Raw genomic sequence first — 19,439 nt, 5'->3', positions numbered from 1 at the left:
CCTGCAGAAGGTTTCCGACCCCTGGTCCGCAAGTCAGCAGCGGCAGTTGGCTTACATCTCCGAGTACACCACAGCCATCCGCTACGTCAAGGGGAAAGAGAACCGGGTGGCCGACGCATTGTCCCGCCCTGCTATAAATGCCGTGTTCGAGGTGGCGCCCGGATTGGACTATTCTGCTCTGGCGGCGGCGCAGCTCATGGACGACGAGGTGCCCACCTACCGGACTGCCATCTCCGGACTCCGTCTTGAGGAAGTCCCTCTCGGTCCTGGGGGTATGACAATCCTGTGCGATGTGTCGTCCGGTCAGCCGCGCCCCATCGTCCCTGCCACCTGGCGCCGGAGAGTGTTCGAGGTCATCCACGGACTGGCTCACCCATCAATCCGGGCGACAACGGCACTGGTGGCAGCTCGCTTCATGTGGCACGGTCTGCGCAAGCAAGTTGCCCATTGGGCTCGCACCTGCATCCCGTGCCAGACAGCAAAGATCCAGCGCCATGTCCGCGCACCTCTCCCGGAGTTCGGTCTACCTCACCGGCGGTTCGACCATCTCCACGTGGACATTGTGGGGCCCCTTCCACCATCCCGGGGCATCACCCACCTTTTGACCATGGTGGACCGCTTCACGCGGTGGCCGGAAGCCATTCCGTTGGCTGACACCTCATCGGCTTCGTGTGCTCGTGCGTTGTCCGCGCACTGGATTGCTCGCTTCGGGGTGCCGGCGCACATCTCCTCCGACCGGGGGCCACAGTTCACCTCCGAGCTGTGGTCAGCCATGGCTCGCTTGCTGGGGGTGCAGCTGCACCACACCACTGCTTACCACCCGCAGGCTAACGGTCTGGTGGAGAGGTTCCACCGGCAGCTGAAGGCGGCATTGAAGGCACGGCTCACCGGCCCGGACTGGATGGACGAGTTGCCGTGGGTCATGCTGGGCATCCGGACCGCTCCCAAAGAGGACTTGGCCTCATCATCGGCGGAGCTGGTGTACGGGTCGACACTCACAGTGCCCGGGGAATTCGTGCCGTCGGCGCCGGAGCAGCAGGAAACGCCCTCCTCCACCCTTCAACGCCTTCGCGAGCGAGTTGGCAGGCTCGCACCCGTCCCGACATCCCGCCATGGGACATTTCGCCCACACGTGCCAATGGCCCTCGCGGACTGCCCATACGTCTTCCTGCGCCGTGATACCCACCGGACGCCACTTCAGAGGCCGTACGAGGGCCCGTTCCGGGTGCTGGAACACGGGCAGTCGACTTTTGTCCTGGACATGGGGGGCCGGCCGGAGGCCGTGTCGATTGACCGTTTAAAGCCGGCGCACCTGGACATTGACCAGCCGGTGCTGGTTGCTCAACCTCGGCCCCGAGGGCGTCCCCCCTCACGACTCCCTCCACCTGTCACTCCACCTGTCCTCCCGCCGGCCCCTCGACCTGTCCCTCCACCTACGCCCCCGCAAGCCCCGGGATCTGCTGACTTCCGCACGCGGGCCGGCCGGGTCGTGCGCCCGCCGGTGCGTTTTGTGCCTCTGGTTCTGGGGGGGGGGTCCTGTGGCGGCTCCTAAGGGTCGTCCCATTATACTGCCGAACCCCTCGGCACAGGAGTGGTGCAGTCCGGAGGCGGTCCTTAGCCGGAGGGTATAAAAGGCAGGGTTTGGGTGCCATCTTTCCCTGGTTTCGTCTTCCCCTGAACCGGGAGGAAATAAAGTAAAGTGCTTCTCAAACTGCGGACTACTTGCCTCATTTTGAGACCCACGCACCACAACATCTTAGATGTCCTGGTTTGGAACACCTCATCTTGGGCGCAGATGCAGCATAGATGAAGGAATTTGGAGTAGGGGATTGTCTTTACAAGAGGCAGGGTGGGAAGGAGTGTAGTTAGCTGTGGGAGTTAGTAAGTTTATAACGGTTGTCAGTCGATGGTCTATCTCCTGTGATGGAGACAGTGAGATCAAAAAACAGAAGGGAGATGTTGGTCCAAGTGAATTTGAGTGCAGGATGGAAATTAGTAGTCAAGTTAATGAAGTCTGCGAGTTCTGCAATGAGTGACTTCATTAAGCACTATAATATCAGTATTATATAACTTCAGTATAATATCAAATCAATATTCATACCACTGGGTGTAAGCTGCCAAAGAAAAATATAAGGTGCTGTTGCACCAAGAGTCAGAGTGAGGCCCAACGCAAATTGGAGGAAAAGCAACTCACATTTTTCTTGGACAGCTTACAACCCAGTGGTATGAAAATTGATTTCTCTAACTTGAAGTAACCCTTGCTTTCCCTCTCTCCGTCCCTTCCCCATCCTAGTTTCGTCCAACTGTCTTCCTAATTAAATATTGTTACCTTACACTCAGCTAACAATGAACCATTCTACATGTCTTTATCAACATCCTCTTTGACTGTTGTTTCCACACCTTTACTATCTATATCTCTAGACTCCCTCTCCCTTGACTCTCAGTCTCAAGTAGGGTCTTGACCCAAAACATCACCCGTTCCTTTTCTCCAGAGATGCTGCCTGTCCCACTGAGACTCCAGCATTTTGTGTCCATCTTCTACATATGTAATATATGTGCAATACTTCTTAAGTACGAAATTAGCATGACGTAGCATTGGCTGTTTTTTCTCAGTTCTGGATGATGAACTTTGCCGAGTTGGAAACACAAGTAAAAAAAAAAAAAGCAATTTCATTCTAGTTTTAGGGAAAGAAAGGATAACATCAGGAATCCTGCACCAGTAGTCCCAAGTCCCTTTGCACCACCAATTTCATAAATCCTCTCCCCATTTAGAAAATAGTCTACCCATTTACTCCTTCTACCAAAATGCATGACAATACATTTTGCTGCACTGTATTTAATTTGCCACTTCCTCGCCCACTTTCCCAACCTGTCCAAGTCCGTCTGCAGACTCCCTGCTTCTGCAGTGATATCTGCCCCTCCCTTAAAGAATCCTGTTTCATTCTTTTCACACTTGCCCCTCCTTTACTTCCTCAAAGAATTCCAAGAGAATATCTGGTATGTTCAGGCATATTTATGTTCATGTTCAACACTATTGCTGTCTGTAACATAAGTGGAAGATTTGGATGTAAATGTTGCAGGAATTATCATTTTCTAGATGACATGAAGGTTGTGTTGTTGATAGTGTGGAGGATCGTCTTAGGCTACAGAGTGGTATTGATGTGTTAGTGAAATGGTCTAAGACATAGCACCTGGAGTACAATCCAGATGAGGCGATACATTTTAGGATCACTAAGGAAGCTCAGATATGCACCATGAATGGTTGGATCTTAGAGCATTGATGAACAGAGGGACCTGTTGCCTGGGATGGACGTTTCAGTTATGAGGAGAAACTGGAGATTTTCTCCCTGAAGCAAAGGCAGTTCAGATGAGACATAACTGAGATATCAAATTATGAGGAATATAGATAGGGTACAGCAGCGGTACCCATATTTTTATTTATTTTTCCCCCAAATCAGAGGTAAATAGTTTTAGGATTCAGTGGAAAAATTCAGAGGGTATCTAAGCAAGAACCTTTTTCAACCCGAGTGTAGTAGCCATTTAGCTTAACTCAGTATGTTATAACTATAACCAGTTACCTTTAAATTTTATCTGCCTGTAATTATGTGGGTGGGATTTATTACGTAGTCAGAGGCGTGTTTGCGGCTGGGATTCTTGCGCAGATGCTAGTAGTTTTTAGTTTAGTTGGAGGAAGCATGGGGATGGCACAGCTTTAGACCATGCACTAGTTTGACTACGAGTAAGATCAAAATGTACTTAAATAAGAAGTTTGGATGAATATCTTATTGTTTTTACTGCGACACTAAAGAAACTATTATTCAAGAGACCGTGTTTTGAAGATTTATATTCGGACTTCTTTGAATGTCTCATGGAGAAACAAAGAAAATAGGTGCAGGAGTAGGCCATTCGGCCCTTCGAGCCTGCACCGCTATTCGATATGATCATGGCTGATCATCCAACTCGGTATCCCATCCCTGCCTTCTCTCCATACCCCCTGATTCCTTTAGCCACAAGGACCACATCTAACTCACTCTTAAATATAGCTCACATTCGTAACAAAACTATCTCCTTACCCCTGTCTTCAATCATAGTGGCTAATGGGAAGATTCCTTGAATGATATAATTATCTGTCATTACACCAAGAACATTGTGTCTGGAATGTAATGCACAAGAAAGTGATTGAAGCATTATCACTGATAGCATCTAAAAGTCTCCTGATGAGCATTTGAACCATGCAAGCAGAGAACGGTATGGGCCAAGTACAGGTAGATGGGATTAGTACAATTGGGAGCCTATAAAAAAGGTGGTACATTAACTATTGCATTGAACAACGATGGTACCCAAACTGAGGATGACTAATGTGGTCACAAAGACTGCATGCTGAATCAAATCACAAAGCATGTCATGCTGTGCAAAACAGCACAAAGCTTACTTTTGACAGGTCTGCAAAGCTTCTTTCAATGTTGCAATGGCTGCAAGAATATCATGTTGCTCGAATGTCATGGCTGCCTGCATTGCATGCATGGTGCTGTAACCTAGGGCATGGTACATGCTGTCTTTGGACCTGCATTGAAAAGAACCAGTGGAATAACAATGAGTGGAAAAGTACATAACATTCAATGGCAACTGAATACAGGCACTATAATACATTTTTCAAAAACCTCCTTTCTGGTTTTCACTCATTTCTTAGATTTAAGTTGCACCAGGGAGATTAATTGGTTCTGTGTCACAACTATAGAAAGAGATTTAATCCAAATCAAAGCGTGTGAAACAGGATCTTGATCGATTGGCCAGGTAGGCTGAGGAATGGTTGATGGAATACGGAAAAATGCGAGGTGTTATATTTTGGGACGTCTAATATGGGCTGAACCTACATAGTGAATGGTAGGGCTATGGGGAGTGTGGTAGAGCAGAGGGATCTCAGAGTGCAGGTGCCTGGTTCATTGAAGGTGGAGTTGCAGGTTGATAGGGTGGTCAATAAGGCGTTTGGCACATTGGCCTTCATCAGTCAGAGTATCGAGTATACAAGTTGGGAGGTCATGTTGCAGTGGTATAAGATGTTTGCGAGGTCGCATTTAGAGTACTGTGTTCACTGGGCACTGTGTTATAGGAAAGACTAGACCAAGTGCACACCCGTTGGGTCTGTTTCCCCAACGGCGTTTGCGGTGGGGGGGGGGGGGGGAGCTGTGGCATCACACTCACATTAACCACCCCCCAAACACACAGGGGGGGGGGGGGGGGGGGGGGGGGGAGAAGGGGGGAGGGGGGGGAGAGGAGGAGGAGGAGGAAACGGGACAGATTTGGGAGGGAAAGGAGAGCGGGGGTAGTGGGCGAGAGAGGGGGGATGGGGAGAGAGATGTGGGGGGGGGGGGGATGGGGAGGGAGGGGAGAAGGGAGGGAGGGGGAGAGGGGTAGCGGGAGTGGTAGAAGAGAGACAGAGGTGGAGGGGGAAGGGGGGGGGGGGGGGAGGGGGAAGGGGGTGGAGGTAGAGAGTGAAGGGGGGTGGGGGAGAGAGAGGGATGGGTGGGAGAGGGAGAGGGGTGAGGAGAGGGAAACACAGAAACATAAGATTCTATAAGATCACCCCTCAATCTTCTAAATTCTAGCGAGTACAAACCGAGTCTATCCAGTGTTTCTTCATAAGAAACCCTGGAACCCATGTGATCCATGTAAACTATGGATCCCTCTCATCAATCCTTTGGGTCACCTTTTCAAAACATTCAAATTTGTGAGAAATAATTTCCCTTCAAGATTCTGTTCCGTTCCAACTTCAGTTTTGCATGTCATTCACATCATAGAATTATGACGCCATACACGGTGGAAATAGGTCAGACAGCCCAACTTGCCCATGTCAATCAACATGCCCCATCTACATTAGTTTCCTCTACCTGCGTTTGGTAAATCTATCATCCATGTACCTGTCCAAATGTTCTTTAAACGTTGTGATAGCACCTGCCTCAACTACCTCCTCTCACAGTTCGTTCCGTATGCCTACCACCCTTTGTGTAAAAAACATGTGCTCCAATATTGTGGACATCAAATATAAAATGATTTAAATTGATTTCTTACCAAGGACGTAGTAAATCCAAGGCTTCAGAAAATTTATTATTTAAAAATAAACTCAGTGCAACATTGCAATCATCCAGGGAGCTCTTCAAATCCATCTGGGACGCCCTGATAAAATAAAGATAAATGATAAGTTCAACAGCAATGGCAGCATGTTGGAACAAATGACAATAAAGACTGAAGATTAGACAAACACTGGAGAAAACAAAATCTGAAGGCTGCTTAACATTATGATTTTCCATCAAAATCATTGCAACATTGAGGCAGAATTTAGAGACATCAAAAAGAAAGAGCACATATCTCCATCTTCCACAAGTTCTCATCAAAATTAAACACGTGCCATAAATTCACACACGCATGTACACAACACACATATACACACCTACGCAAATGAAGAAGCCTTCATGCACTTTGAGGGAAAAAACGTCATGAATGAGAAACCTCGACTTCCCTTGGTAATATGTTTCTGAGGGAATCATTTGCTTTATAAAATGTGCCCTTCCTTCCTTCCATGCAGTCACAAGGGGAACTCCACACAGACTGCACAAAAAAAAATCAGAATTCAATGTTGAGGGAAGAGAGGGAGTGGAGAGGGAGGAGAGGGTAGGAGAGAATGGGAGAGAGAGAGGGGGGAAGAGAGACGGGGAAGAGAGAGGGGGGAAGATAGAAGATAGAGAGATGGGGGGGGCAAAGAGAGAAAGAGGAGATAGAGACAGAGGGGAAGAGAGAGGGGGGAGAGAGCCAGGGGGAGAGTGAGGTGGGAGGGAGAAATGGGGAGAGAGAGGGGGGAGAGAGGGGCAGGGGAGAGAGAGAGGGGGGGGGGAGAGAGAGAGGGGGGAGAGAGAGAGAGGGGGGGGGAGAGAGAGAGAGAGTGAGTGAGAGAGTGTGTAGAGAGGGAGAGAGAGGGAGAGATAGAGAGAGAGGGCAGGAGAGAGAGAGGGGATGGGGAGAAGGAGGGCGAGAGAGAGAGTGGGAGGGAGAGAGAGGGGAAAGAGAGGGGAGAGAGAGTTAGGGGAAAGAGAAGGGAGAGAGGGGAGAGGGAGGAGAGAGGGGGAGAGTGAGGTGAGAGGGAGATAGGGGGAAGAGAGAGAGAGAGAGAGAGAGAGAGCGAGAGAGGGGAGAGAAAGAGAGGTGGAGACAGAGGAGAGAGAGAGAGAGAGAGAGAGAGAAGGGGGAGAGGGTGAGGGAGATTGAGTGAAAGGGATTGAGAGGCAGGGCTGCCAACTCCCATGCATTGAGCGTGAGAATCACGCATTTCACCAAATTCTCACGTTGATCACAAATTTCTCTCTGTTGTGAGAAATTCTGTGATCAACGAAAATTTCAAAACTCATATCAACTGCATGGGCCGCGGGTGTTGGAAGCAGAAGCAGCGGCGGGGACAGATGCGGACGGGGAGCGGGGCTGGCGAGTGTTTGCCGGGCTGGCGAGTCGCTCACTGCAGCTCCGGCCATGGAGCAGCCTCAGTGCAAGAGTCCCGGGCCGTCGGAGGCGTCGAAGCGTTGCGCCGCTGCCGTGAGAGTCTCTGTGCCGAATTCGCCCAGGTGACCGGCATGGATCAGGCTGCGGCTCGGTGCATCCTGGAGGACAACCAGTGGCTGCTGGAAGTAAGTACCAAGCACTGGGTAGATACGGTGGAAGATAGTGGACTTCAAATGGGGGTGGTTGGTGAAAGCATCCTGCTTGCCTGCTAGATTTTCACTTACTGTAACTGCAGGAAAAATGTTCCCGATGTTGGGGGCGTTCAGAACCATGGGTCACAGTTTAAGAATAAAGGGGGGGCCAGTTAGGACTGAGATGAGAACAAACTTTCTTCACGCAGAGAGTTGTGAATCTGTGGAATTCTCTGCCACAGAAGGCAGTGCAGGCCAATTCACTGGATGTTTTCAAGAGAGAGTTACATTTAGTTCTTGGGGCTAATGACATCAAGGGATATGGGGAAAAAACAGGAAAGAGGTACTGATTTTAGATGAATAGCCATTATCACATTGAATGGCAGTGCTGGCTCGAAGGGCCAATGGCCTATTCCTGCACCTATTTTCTATGTTTCTATGCTTGAGTATATGGCAATAAAACTCGATCACTTGATTTTGAAGCATTCATGCATGGTGGAGGTATAATGTAGTCATAGAGTGATACAGTGTGAAAACAGGCCCTTCGGTGCAACTTGCCCACACCCGCCAACATGTCCCAGCTACGCCACCTGCTTTTGGTCCATACCTCCAAACCTGTCCTATCCATGTATCAGTCTAACTTTTTCTTAAATATTGGGATGGTCCCTGCCTCAACTACCTCCTCTGGCAGCTTGTTCCATACACCCATCACCCTTTGTGTGGATAAAGTTACCCCTTAAAAAGTTGACTCTTAAAAATACTTCATACAAAAAACATTGAAATCATACTTCCACTGTGCACTAAAACATGATTTTAATACATCAAATTTCAAAAGGTTCCTACCCTGGGAGGGGGGACACCCTTCTTCCACACCCTCTCCCCACTCGGTTGCTCCACTCCCTCACCGGGTACCCGCAAGGCCAGTGATCGCACAGCCTCCCCCCTTTCAAAAACGCTCCAATCCAATTAAAAGCATATATATTGCATTCAAATGTAAGTTAAAAGACTCGCTACAGTATGCACCATATTGCACAATTTCAAGCTGAAAAATGAAAATATTCCGTACCATTGGGAGAGGGACACCCTTTGGTAAATGAACATGGCAAGGTAACTAGTGTTAATGTGGAAGAGCCTGTTGGGGATAGTGACCACAATTTCATGTATTTTGAGGCCGTTTTGACAAGGGGGAAGGCTAGATCTCATAGGAAGGTACTAAAATGGAGTGTCCAAAATCGCATTTGATTTTCCTTAATATTATCTCCAAGAGCGATCTGCTGTCCCCTTATTGCCCTCTTTACTCCATTCTTTACCATGCTCCTCAGTTTTCAAAACTCCTCCAAGGAAACACTTGATCCCAGCTGCCTATATCTGTCCCAGGCCTCCTTTTTTTTCTGAGCCTCAATTTCTCTCGTCATTGAGAAACAAGAAGGAAGCAGATAATAATATAACGGGAAATTCAAAGAGATTTTATGTACATTAAGGGAAAGAAGGTGACTATAAAGAGAACAAGGCCCCTCTGTGTGAAGCTGCAGAAGATGGGCAAAGTCCTTAATGAGTATTTTTCCTGTTTTTACTGTGAACTGGAGAACTTGGGACAGTTAATGGAAGTGTCTTGAGGAGAGTCCATATTACAGTCGAGGAGTTACTGAATGTCCTAAGGGATTCTAAGGAAAGTAGACAAATCTCCCAGGCCCGATCAGAAAAATCAAGGACGCTGCGGGAAATGAGAGAATAAATTACAGGCACTCTGGCTGAAATATACATATCATCATTAGATATGGGTGAGTTGCCAGAAGACTGGAGGATGGCAAAAATGATGTGCCTTTATTTGAGATGGGTTGCAAAGCCTGGGATCAATAGACCAGTGAGCCTAACGTCTGTGGTAGGCAAGTTACTGGAGAATATTCTGAGTGATACGATAGACTGTATATGCATTTGTAAAGACAGGGACGGATTAGGATTAGTCAGCAGGGTTACAGCGTGGGAGATCGAACGTGTCTCACAAATCTAATTGAGTTTTTGAAGATGTAACCAAAAAAGTTGATGAGGGCAGAGCAGTAGACTTTGTCTATATGGATTACAGCATGGCATTTGACAATGTTCTGCATGGTAGGCTACTCTGGAAGGTTAGATCGCATGTGATCCAGAAAGAGCTAGTCAATTGGATAGAAAATTGGCTTCATGGAAAGCAGCAAAAGGTGATGGTGGAAGGTTGATTTTCGAACTGGAAGCCCGTGACTAGTGTGCCTCAAGGATCAGTGCTGAGCATATTGTTGTTTGTCGTTTATATCGATGAGAATGTACAAAGCAGGATTAGTAAGTTTTCAGTTGACACTAAAGTGGGTGCTATTGTAGATAGCAAAGATGGTTATCAAAGATTACAGCAGGATTTTAACCAGTTGGTCAAGTGGGCAGAGGAATGGTTAATGGGGTTTCATGCAGGTAAATATGAGGTGTAGCATTTTGGTAAGTCTATCCAGGGCAGGGCCTTCACAGTGAATGGCAGGGCAATGGTGAGTGTTACATTACGGAAGGTCAGAGTGCAGGTACATAGTTCCATGAAAGTGGCATCACAGGTAGATAAGGTGGTCAAGAAAACTTTCAGCATGTTGGTCTTCTTCCGTCAGGTAACATCGGCGAGACCAAGCATTGACTTGACGATTGTTTCGCAGAGCACACGCTCAATCCACCTCGGCCTACGGGGTTTCCTGGTTGCCAAACATTTTAACTCCCCTTCCCATATTGAGCTCTCTGGCCTAGGCCTCCTCCACTGTCAGAGTGAGGACACATGCAAATTAGATGAACAGCACCTCATATTTCACTTTGGCAGCTTATAACTGGTAGCATGAACATTGAGAATGACTCCTGCATTCTCTTCCTTCCCTTCTCTCCCACCCCAGTCATCCTACCAGTTCCACTGGTCATATCCTTGTTCCCTCCTGTTATCACACCTTCGCAAGCCAACTATCGGCTCCACCCTTCCTGAGGTCACCTGTTGCCGGCCTTGATTTGATCTGGCCTTTGCTCCTTCCAGTTCCCCCCCACCCCCTCCCCCACCCACCAATTCTACTTTCAGTTTGAAGTCATGACCCAAAATGTTTTTTTCGTTTTCTCCATAGATGCTGCCTGACCCGCTGAAATACTCCAGCATTTCGTGTCTATCTATTGAACATAGAAGGTGGGATGTTATGTTACATCTGTACAAGGCACAGTTAAGTATTATGTTCAGTTTTGGTCACCCTCCTGGAGGAAAGATGTTGTTAAGCTGGAAAGGGTACAGAGAAGATTTAAGCGGATGTTTACTTTAGTTTAGTTTAATGTCACGTGTCCCGAGGTATAATGAAAAGATTTTTGTGCATGCAATCAGTCAGTGGATGTAGCAGCAATATGGGAATTTGGGCAGGCTAGCATGGTATTCCTTAAAGTGTAGTAGAATGAGAGGGGATCTTATAGAGGCATATAAGATCATGACGAGAATAGATAGGGTAGATGAACAGAGCTTTTCACCCAGAGTAAGGGAATCAAGAATCAGAGGACATAGATTTGTCTGATGGGAAAGATTTAACAAGAATTTGAGGGGTAACATTTTCACACATATTGAAAATGTGTGGGTATATTGAATGAGCTGCCAGAGGAGGTATTTGAGGCAGAAACTGTAAAAATATTTAAAAGACCAATATTTGGGCAGGTACATGGGTCGGAAAGGTTCAGAGGGATATAGGTCAATTGCGGACAGGTGGGACTAGTGGAGATGGCACATCTTGATTGGCATGGGCAAGTTGAGTTGGAGGGCCTTTCTACATGCTCTATGAGTCTATCACTCCATGACTCCATCCAAGATTCCCTACTCCCACCTGCCTCCCCTTCACTCTCACGTTAGTTTGCAAGGCCATTTCAGAAGGCAATTAATTAATAGACCAATAGATCTGGATCATATGTTGGCCTGATTAGGTTGGGGTGGCAGATTTCCTTTCCTGAGGATTTTATTTTTTAAGAAATGACCTTTCAATCTCCACCTTCTCATTTCTTACCATATACAAGACAATGTTCATAACTAAACCTATCAAATGATCTGAAATTCTCAGCGACGGATGTCACAAATACTCTGGAAATATTCACTTTTTAGATGTACAATCATATAGCAACATTACCAAAATTTTTAAACTTTCACACATATGTATTTTTAAAGATCCAACAAGAAATGAGACGTGTCATATGATCCCACAATTAATTACTGCAAATGCAAAACTAGTAATATGATTAGCTGGGTTATTTGTGGAGTCAGTGAAGGAAGATGCAAAAAAATGAATTTAAAACACAAATCCTTTGTCATATCACCCACCATCAGTAAAAGGTAACCTAGATTTTAAACAGAGAGAAACAAGCACAGAACAACTGTGGGAAAGAACCCATCTACATTTCTGTTACTTCCAGGCTTTGTTCTCGATTCATTTCAGAGCCTTACTTTGAAATATGAAAGTACCTAACCAAATCATTGATATGCAGATTATTTCATAAATTGTTTCTGCTGAAGTGAACAAATGCATTTGGTGCTCACAAAAGATCTCCTCGACAATGAAGCAGCCAAACATAGATTGGGAGCCTGCACCCTCAATCTGCAGGAGTGACCTTGGAATTCTTCTTGTCTGCAACAATAATTTTCCATCCAACTCCCACTCTAACCTATATATGTGGTCTCCTGCACTGTTATAGTAAGACTCAATGTAGGCTGCGGAAGCAGTATCTCATCTTCCATTTCAATACTTTGCTGCCTTCTGAACTCAATATCATATTCAATGACCTACAAATTCAGTGACTCATTTCCTCTATCAAATCAGGCCCAGCAAATGTAAATTGTGCTGTAAGTCACCCATCTATATTATTAACTTGTGTAGGAAGGAACTGCAGATGCTAATTTAAATCAGTCTAAGAAGGGTTTCTGGATCACTCATCCTTTCCTAAACAAACCACTCCCTCCCCAGGTACTTTCCCCTGCAACCAAAAGAGATACAACACCTGTCCTTATATCTCCTCGCTCAACTCCATCCACGGACCTCACCAGTTCTTTCTGGTGAGGCTGAGGTTAGCTTGCTCCTCCTCCATCCTCTTCCGATGTCAGAGTAAGGCCACATGCAAATTGGAGGAACAGAACCTCATGTTTCGCTTGGGCAGCTTACAAACCAGCAGTATGTATTGATTTCTCTCATTTTAAGTAACCCTTGCTTTCCCTCTCTCTCCCCCACCCTAGTCATCCTGCTAGTTTAACTGTTCATATCCATATATCCCATCATTATCAGCTCTTCCACAGCCAACAATGGACCAGTGTGGGCTCCACCTTTCCTAGATCATCGGCAACGGCTGTGATTTCTTCTGCCATTTTCGTACCTCTAGTTTTCCTTTCACCCGAAGTTGAAGAAAGGCCTCGACCCAAAACATCACCTATTCCTTTTCTCCAGAGATGCTATCTGACCCACTGAGTTACTCCAGTATTGTGTCTAACTTTTACAAGAGATATACAATCTGGAAACTTGCCTTTTCACCCAAATCTTCCATACTGCCCGAGATACCCCATACAAGCTAGTCCTGTAACCATTTTTCATATCCATGTACTCGTCCAAATCTTGTTACTGTACCTGCCTCAACTACTTCATCTGGAAGCTTGTTCCATGCACCATGTTCTGAGCGAAATAGTTACCCTTAGGTTCCTATTAAATCTATCCCCTCTAGTTCGTTCTTGATACCCTTACCCTGGGAAAAAGACTTTCTGTATTCTCTTTATCTATTCTCCTCATAATTATATATAATTATTGTTTAATTATATACCATTATATTATTTGTCCTGCAATGTCCTGGCATATTTGCTCTTCCAATTTCCGTTGACTATTTGGGGGCTTGTACACTCCCAACAAGGTGATCATCCGTTTCTTATTTCTCAGCTCCACCCATATAGCCTCACTGGATAAAGCATAAGTAGTGTCATCTCCAACCACTGCCGTGACATCCTCCTTAATCAATACAGCAACATACCCTCCTCTTTTACCCCCCCCACCTCTATCTCCCCTGAAGCATCTGCAATTCAAACCAACATTCCTTCTTCACTCCCTGCCTTTCTTCTGCCTATTCTGCCCACTAAACTTTCTTTAATCACCATCCAACTTTGAACCTCTCATCTGCCTCTCACCTACCTCGCCAATCTAGTTTAAACCCACGCATGTAGCACTAGCGAACTTGTCTGTCAGGATATGGCTTCCCTCCAGTTAAGATGTAACCCATCCCTCTTGTTTAGGTCACCTCTGCCCTCGAAGAGATCCCACCGGTCTGGAAATTTGAATCCCTGCCCCCTGCACCTACTCGTCAATCATACATTTACCTGTTCCTACCCTCACTAGCATATGGCACTGGAAGCAATCTACAGTTCACTACCATGGATGTCCTGCTTTTTACCCTTTAACACAACACCCTATATTCATATTACAATACCTCATTCATTTTCCTATCTATGTCATTTGTGCCAACATATACAACGACTTCCAGCTGGTCACCCTCTCCATTGAGGATGTAATGCAGCCACATCGAGACGTCCTGCACCCTGGCACCAGGGTGGCAGCGCACCATTCTGGAGTCTTGACTGCTACCACAGAATCTCCTGCATGCACCGGTAACTAAAGAGTCACCTACCACTCTGGCTTTCCCTGCTGAGCATCAGTGCCAGGCTCGGTGCCACAGCACTGCCGCTCAACCATGATATGTTATCCCACTAGGTTTGCTTTTACGTAAATCCAATTGCCCAACTGTAATTACAGAAAAAAATCTACATATTTAACGAGATTAAAAATATTCAGCATTTCTATGGATGCAAACCACAATTTGAACATTGGTTCTAGCCCTGCATATATTCTCACGCCGATAGTCACAGATTGTCCTGCAATTAGTTGAAGAATTAAGAAGGAGAATAATGCTGAAAAGATTACTACATCTGAAAGCAATGTTTCTCCATTAAGTCTATTAATTGTAACACATTAATTGCATGGTAAATTAATTTCACTGCACCTAATTGACAAATCAATTTGAACCTTTGAATATACGTAATTCTTTCCAAGTCAAGGAAATATGCAATTATATTAAATTAATAAAAATTGTAAACACACAATCAGCTGCAATATTCCGTTTCCAAACCTCTTATACAATCATCTTGTGCATGCAAACTCACAATTACTATTAAGCATTTCACATCATGTATTGTGTAAGAAAGAACTGCAGATGCTGGTTTAAACCCATTCCTTCTCTCCAGAGATGCTTCCTGTCTTGCTGAGTCACTCCAGCTTTTTGTGTCTACCTTCACATCATGTATTACTGTTTTGTTAAAATATGTTCTTGGTGGTGATACACTAATAAATAATACACTAGAGATCACAAGATAATTACTGAATCTAACCCACTGAAAAATAAAGCTGATTATGCTGGAAATATCACAAACAAACCCGTTCTTTAGAAATTAGATCAAAATACCAGTTACCTACATTATTTATCTGTTAATCTTTTCTTCATGCGAGATTAATAAACTGTCGTATTTTACAAGCCGTCCTGGCAGATAAAGCAGCAGACAGGATTTTCCCAGAACTGCAGCTTTGTAGCTTGGCCAGTGCTATCTCAGTGTACAGCCACAGTGCAGTTTATTGGAAAAACATCACAACTAAATGCAAGCAAATCTCTGGAGGCTCCTTGAAAATGGCAGAATCCTAATGCTGAGTATGTGGACAAGAGATGCTACAGCACACCGCAGCAACACTATGAATGGAATATATTCAAACTTCATTCTTTTTTCCAAAGGAAGCATTTTGCACTGATATTTATCAAAAACGTCTAAAGCAATGCAGTTGATTTATTATTGCACACAAAATGACTTCCGATTATTTTTAAATTTTTTACGGCATTCGCCATATACATAGCTGATAATTAATCTGCTTTCCAAATGAATATTGTTGATAAAATTTCAAAGAATCATCTTATATCCATATTCAATGCCATTCCTTCTTAAAAGTACCCTCCCACATCAGACATTGTATTGTAATTCCCTCTTGCTTGAAAATTCTGTTTAATAATCAGTGATGTGAAATTCTGCTAGTTTTCTTCTTAGTCCACCTACATAATTCCATAATTTTACCCCATTATTTATCATTCATAACCTCTTTAAAAATAAATTGACACCAGGTATAAATAATATACTAAATGGGGCTTAAAACATGGGAATTGCTAACTTTCAGACAAAAGAATGGCAACTTTTAAGTGATAAGATAGTGTGGTAAGGAAGACATATGGTATGCTTGCCTTCATCAGATATCAGGCATCAAATATAAGAGTTATGAAGTCATATGAAAGGTTTTTAAAACTGGTTAGGCTGCATTTGAAATAATATTGTGTAGGTCTAGTCGTCCCCATTACAGAATACAGAAGATTTCTGGATACAGCATACAGAAGATTTGGAAATGATGGTGAAGAGGTTTACCAGAATGCTGCATGGATTACTTGCGACAAAGAGAGGTTGGGCAAACTTGGATTGCTTTCCACAGAGCATCGGAGGTTGTAGAGGGACCCGAGAAAAGTATATAAAATTATGAGAGGCATGGGTAGGGTATTCAGAATATTTTTACTTCAGAGTGGAAGTATTAAAGACCAAAGGACATCGCTTTGATGTCAGAGCAGGAGAGTTCAAAGGAGACACGCAGGTTTTTTTAATGTGGTAAGTGCCCTAAATGGCCCATGGATGTAACGGTGGAAGCAGATATGAAAGGAGCCTTTTTGAACGTTTTTTTGAACATGCAAGGAATGAAGAGAAATGGATCACATGTGGGCCAAGATTAGTTAAGCTAGTTATCATATTCGGCACAGATACGGTGGGCCAACAAGAAAATTCCAGTGTTGTACTGTTTAGTTTTGAGATACAGCATGGAAACAGGCCCTTTTGGCCCGCCGAGTCTGTACCGTCCAACAATCTCCGTACATTAACACTATTCTACAGGCACTAGGGACAATTTACAATTACACCAAGCCAATTAGTCATCAAACCTGTACATCTTAGAGTGGGTGGAAACCGGAGCACCCGGAGAAAACCCACACAGGTCACGGGGAGAACGTGCAAACTCTGTACAGACATCACCCGTGTCAGGTTTGAACCTGGGTCTCTGATGCTGTATGGCAGCAACTCTACCGCTGTGCCACCATGCCACCGCTCGAAAAGAAATATCCCATTTACATAGACATTTTACTAATATTCCAAACATTATAACATGCTTGCTTTTCCAAAGCATTCTGATGGATTTAAAGAGCTTTTGTGAAACACTGAGTTTAGGAAAGAAGAATATAAATGAAAATACATTTAATTTTGCATGAAACAATTGCCCAATGAAAACAAGGGCAGCACCATGGCTTGCAGCACCGGAGACCCGGGTTCGATCCTGACTAGGGATGCTGTCTGTATAGAGTTTGTATGTTCTCCCCGTGACCACATGGGTTTTCTCCGAGATCTTCGGTTTCCTCCCACACTCCAAAGACATACAGGTATGTAGGTTAATTGGCTTGGTGTATGTGTAAATTGTCCCTAGAGTGTGTCGGGTAGTGTTAATGTGCGGGGATCACAGGTCAGTGCGGACACGGTGGACCGAAAGGCTTGTTTCCACGCTGTATCTCTAAAACAACTATAAACACTGCCTGTACCTTGAAAGGACGGGGATGCTCAGCCATGGAGATAGCCAAGCTGAGATCAATCAATTTTTGTTCAGTAAGAGGATCGGATATATGGAGCCTAGAAAGAGGCAGAAGATGTCATATTATTATTAGAGTCAGAAAGGGTCATACAGCATACTCCTGCTTCTTTGTCTTATGTGGGCTTCCCAATATTTAAACAGATGAGCAGAAATATGTGAAAGGGAACAGGCATAATTGAAAGTTCTGCTCGCCATAGTAGAGGATAAACCATGATTATGGAAAAGGAAGAGATCTCACAGATGTGGAAGGCTTCGAAGAACAAATATTGGGAAACTGGGAGAACAAAATGGAATCACCTGAGGAAACAAGGCACGAGGAGATGTTGTCAAGGCGGCAGTGGGAGTCTATGGATTTGTACACAATATTGGGCACCAACCTATCTCTGAGCGTTAATGCTCTTAAGGTTCATGCCATTAATTACATGTTTGCCCCTTACTTTTGACCTCCCAAAGTGCACCACTTCACTCTATCTCGGATTATCTGCCATTGCTCAACCCTGGATGGGGGAGGGATGGAGAGAGAACTAAGATGGGTTTACAACCCAGAGGTATGAATATTGACCTCTCTAACTTCAAGTAACCCTTGCTTTCCCTCTCTCCTCCATCCCTCCCCATCCTAGTTCTCCGACTACTTTTACTGTCCTCCTGATTAAATTTTACTGATTGCATGCCTCGTTGTCACCTTCCCCTCCGCTAATAATGATACATTCTACATTTTCCTTGAACATTGTCCCTGTTGATCTCCCGTTTTCACACCTTACCCTTCCATATCTCTGACTCCCTCTCCCCCGACTCTCAGTCTGAAGAAGAGTCTCAACTCAAAACATCACCCATTCCTTCTCTCCAGAGATGCTTCCTGTCCTGCTGAGTTACTCCAGCATTTTGTGTCTGTTACCAGAATACTGCCTGGATTAGAGGGCATTAGGAGAGGTTGGACAATGTGGATTTTTTTTCTGGAACATTGAAAGCTGACAGTAGACCCGATATACCACCGGGTGGCGCCGTCAGCAATGGCAGCTTCGCCAACGGTCTGCCTGTCTTTTTGTCCTTTTTGTTGTCTTTAATGTGCTTTAAAATGTATGCGTTAATGTTCTCTGGTCTGTTTTGTGTGGGGGGCGGGGGAAACTTTATTTCAATCTCTTACCTTGCCGGAGATGCGATTGTTTTCCGGATCGTATCTCCAGTCGCTCTGTGGCCTAACATAATGTAGTTGGCGGCCTTGCTCGAGACTGACTTTGAGCCCCACCGCGGGTCCGTAGACTTACCATCGGAGCCTGTGATTCCTTGCCTGGGATCGACGCTCATAGATTGTTTATGCAACAGGTTTCTTTCTTATCAATAATTGATAATTAAAAAGTAAATGATAGCAAAGAACATTGACCAGAAAACCAGCAATCACGCACTACTACTGAAAGACAGCAAGTCACAGATTTGGTTTAGTTAAGTTTGTTACTGTCACGTGTACTAAAGAACAGTGAAAAGCTTTTTGTTGAGTGCTATCCAGTCAAAGACAAGCCTATACATGATTACAATTAAGCCGTCACTGTGTACAGATACAAGATGAAATGGTACAACATTTAGTGCAAGATAAAGATTGCTCACAGGTCTACAATGAAGCAGATGTGAGGTAAGGGCAGCACTCCAGCTGGTGAGGAGATGGTTCAGTTACTTGATAAAGGCTGGGAAGAAACTGTGCCTGAATCTGGAGGTCTGAGTTTTCACATTTCTGTCCCTCTTGCCTTGTGGGAGAGGGGAGTAAAGTGGCAATACAGTGGCACAGCCATAGTTTCTGCCTTATGGTGCCAGAGACTCATGTTCAATCCTGACCACGGGTGGTGTCTGTGCAGAGTTAGTACATTCTCCCTGTGACCTCATGGGTTTTCTCCAGGTGCTTTGTATTCCTCCCACATCCCAGGCATACAGGTTTATAGTTGGTTTTGGTAAAATTGTAAAAGGTTCCTAGTGTACAGAATAGTGTTGGTGAGCCGTAGGGCCT

General features: G+C 45.1%; 1 protein-coding gene across 2 annotated transcripts in view; it reads right to left on the bottom strand.

Moving 5' to 3' along the window:
• LOC129695567 (tetratricopeptide repeat protein 39B) overlaps nucleotides 1-19,439 on the bottom strand; it is a 123,605-nt gene that overhangs the window by 63,936 nt on the left and 40,230 nt on the right. For both annotated transcript variants that reach the window (XM_055632646.1, XM_055632645.1), the window contains 2 exons: nucleotides 6,070-6,174; nucleotides 4,433-4,564 (listed from right to left, as the gene is read on the bottom strand). In XM_055632646.1, coding sequence (XP_055488621.1) covers nucleotides 4,433-4,564; nucleotides 6,070-6,174 — 237 coding nt within the window. The remainder of the gene's footprint in view (nucleotides 1-4,432; nucleotides 4,565-6,069; nucleotides 6,175-19,439) is intronic.

This window comes from Leucoraja erinacea, chromosome 3 (genome assembly GCF_028641065.1).
Source record: "Leucoraja erinacea ecotype New England chromosome 3, Leri_hhj_1, whole genome shotgun sequence".
NCBI classification, from domain to species: domain Eukaryota; kingdom Metazoa; phylum Chordata; class Chondrichthyes; order Rajiformes; family Rajidae; genus Leucoraja; species Leucoraja erinaceus.
This window is presented reverse-complemented; position numbering and strand designations above follow the sequence as displayed.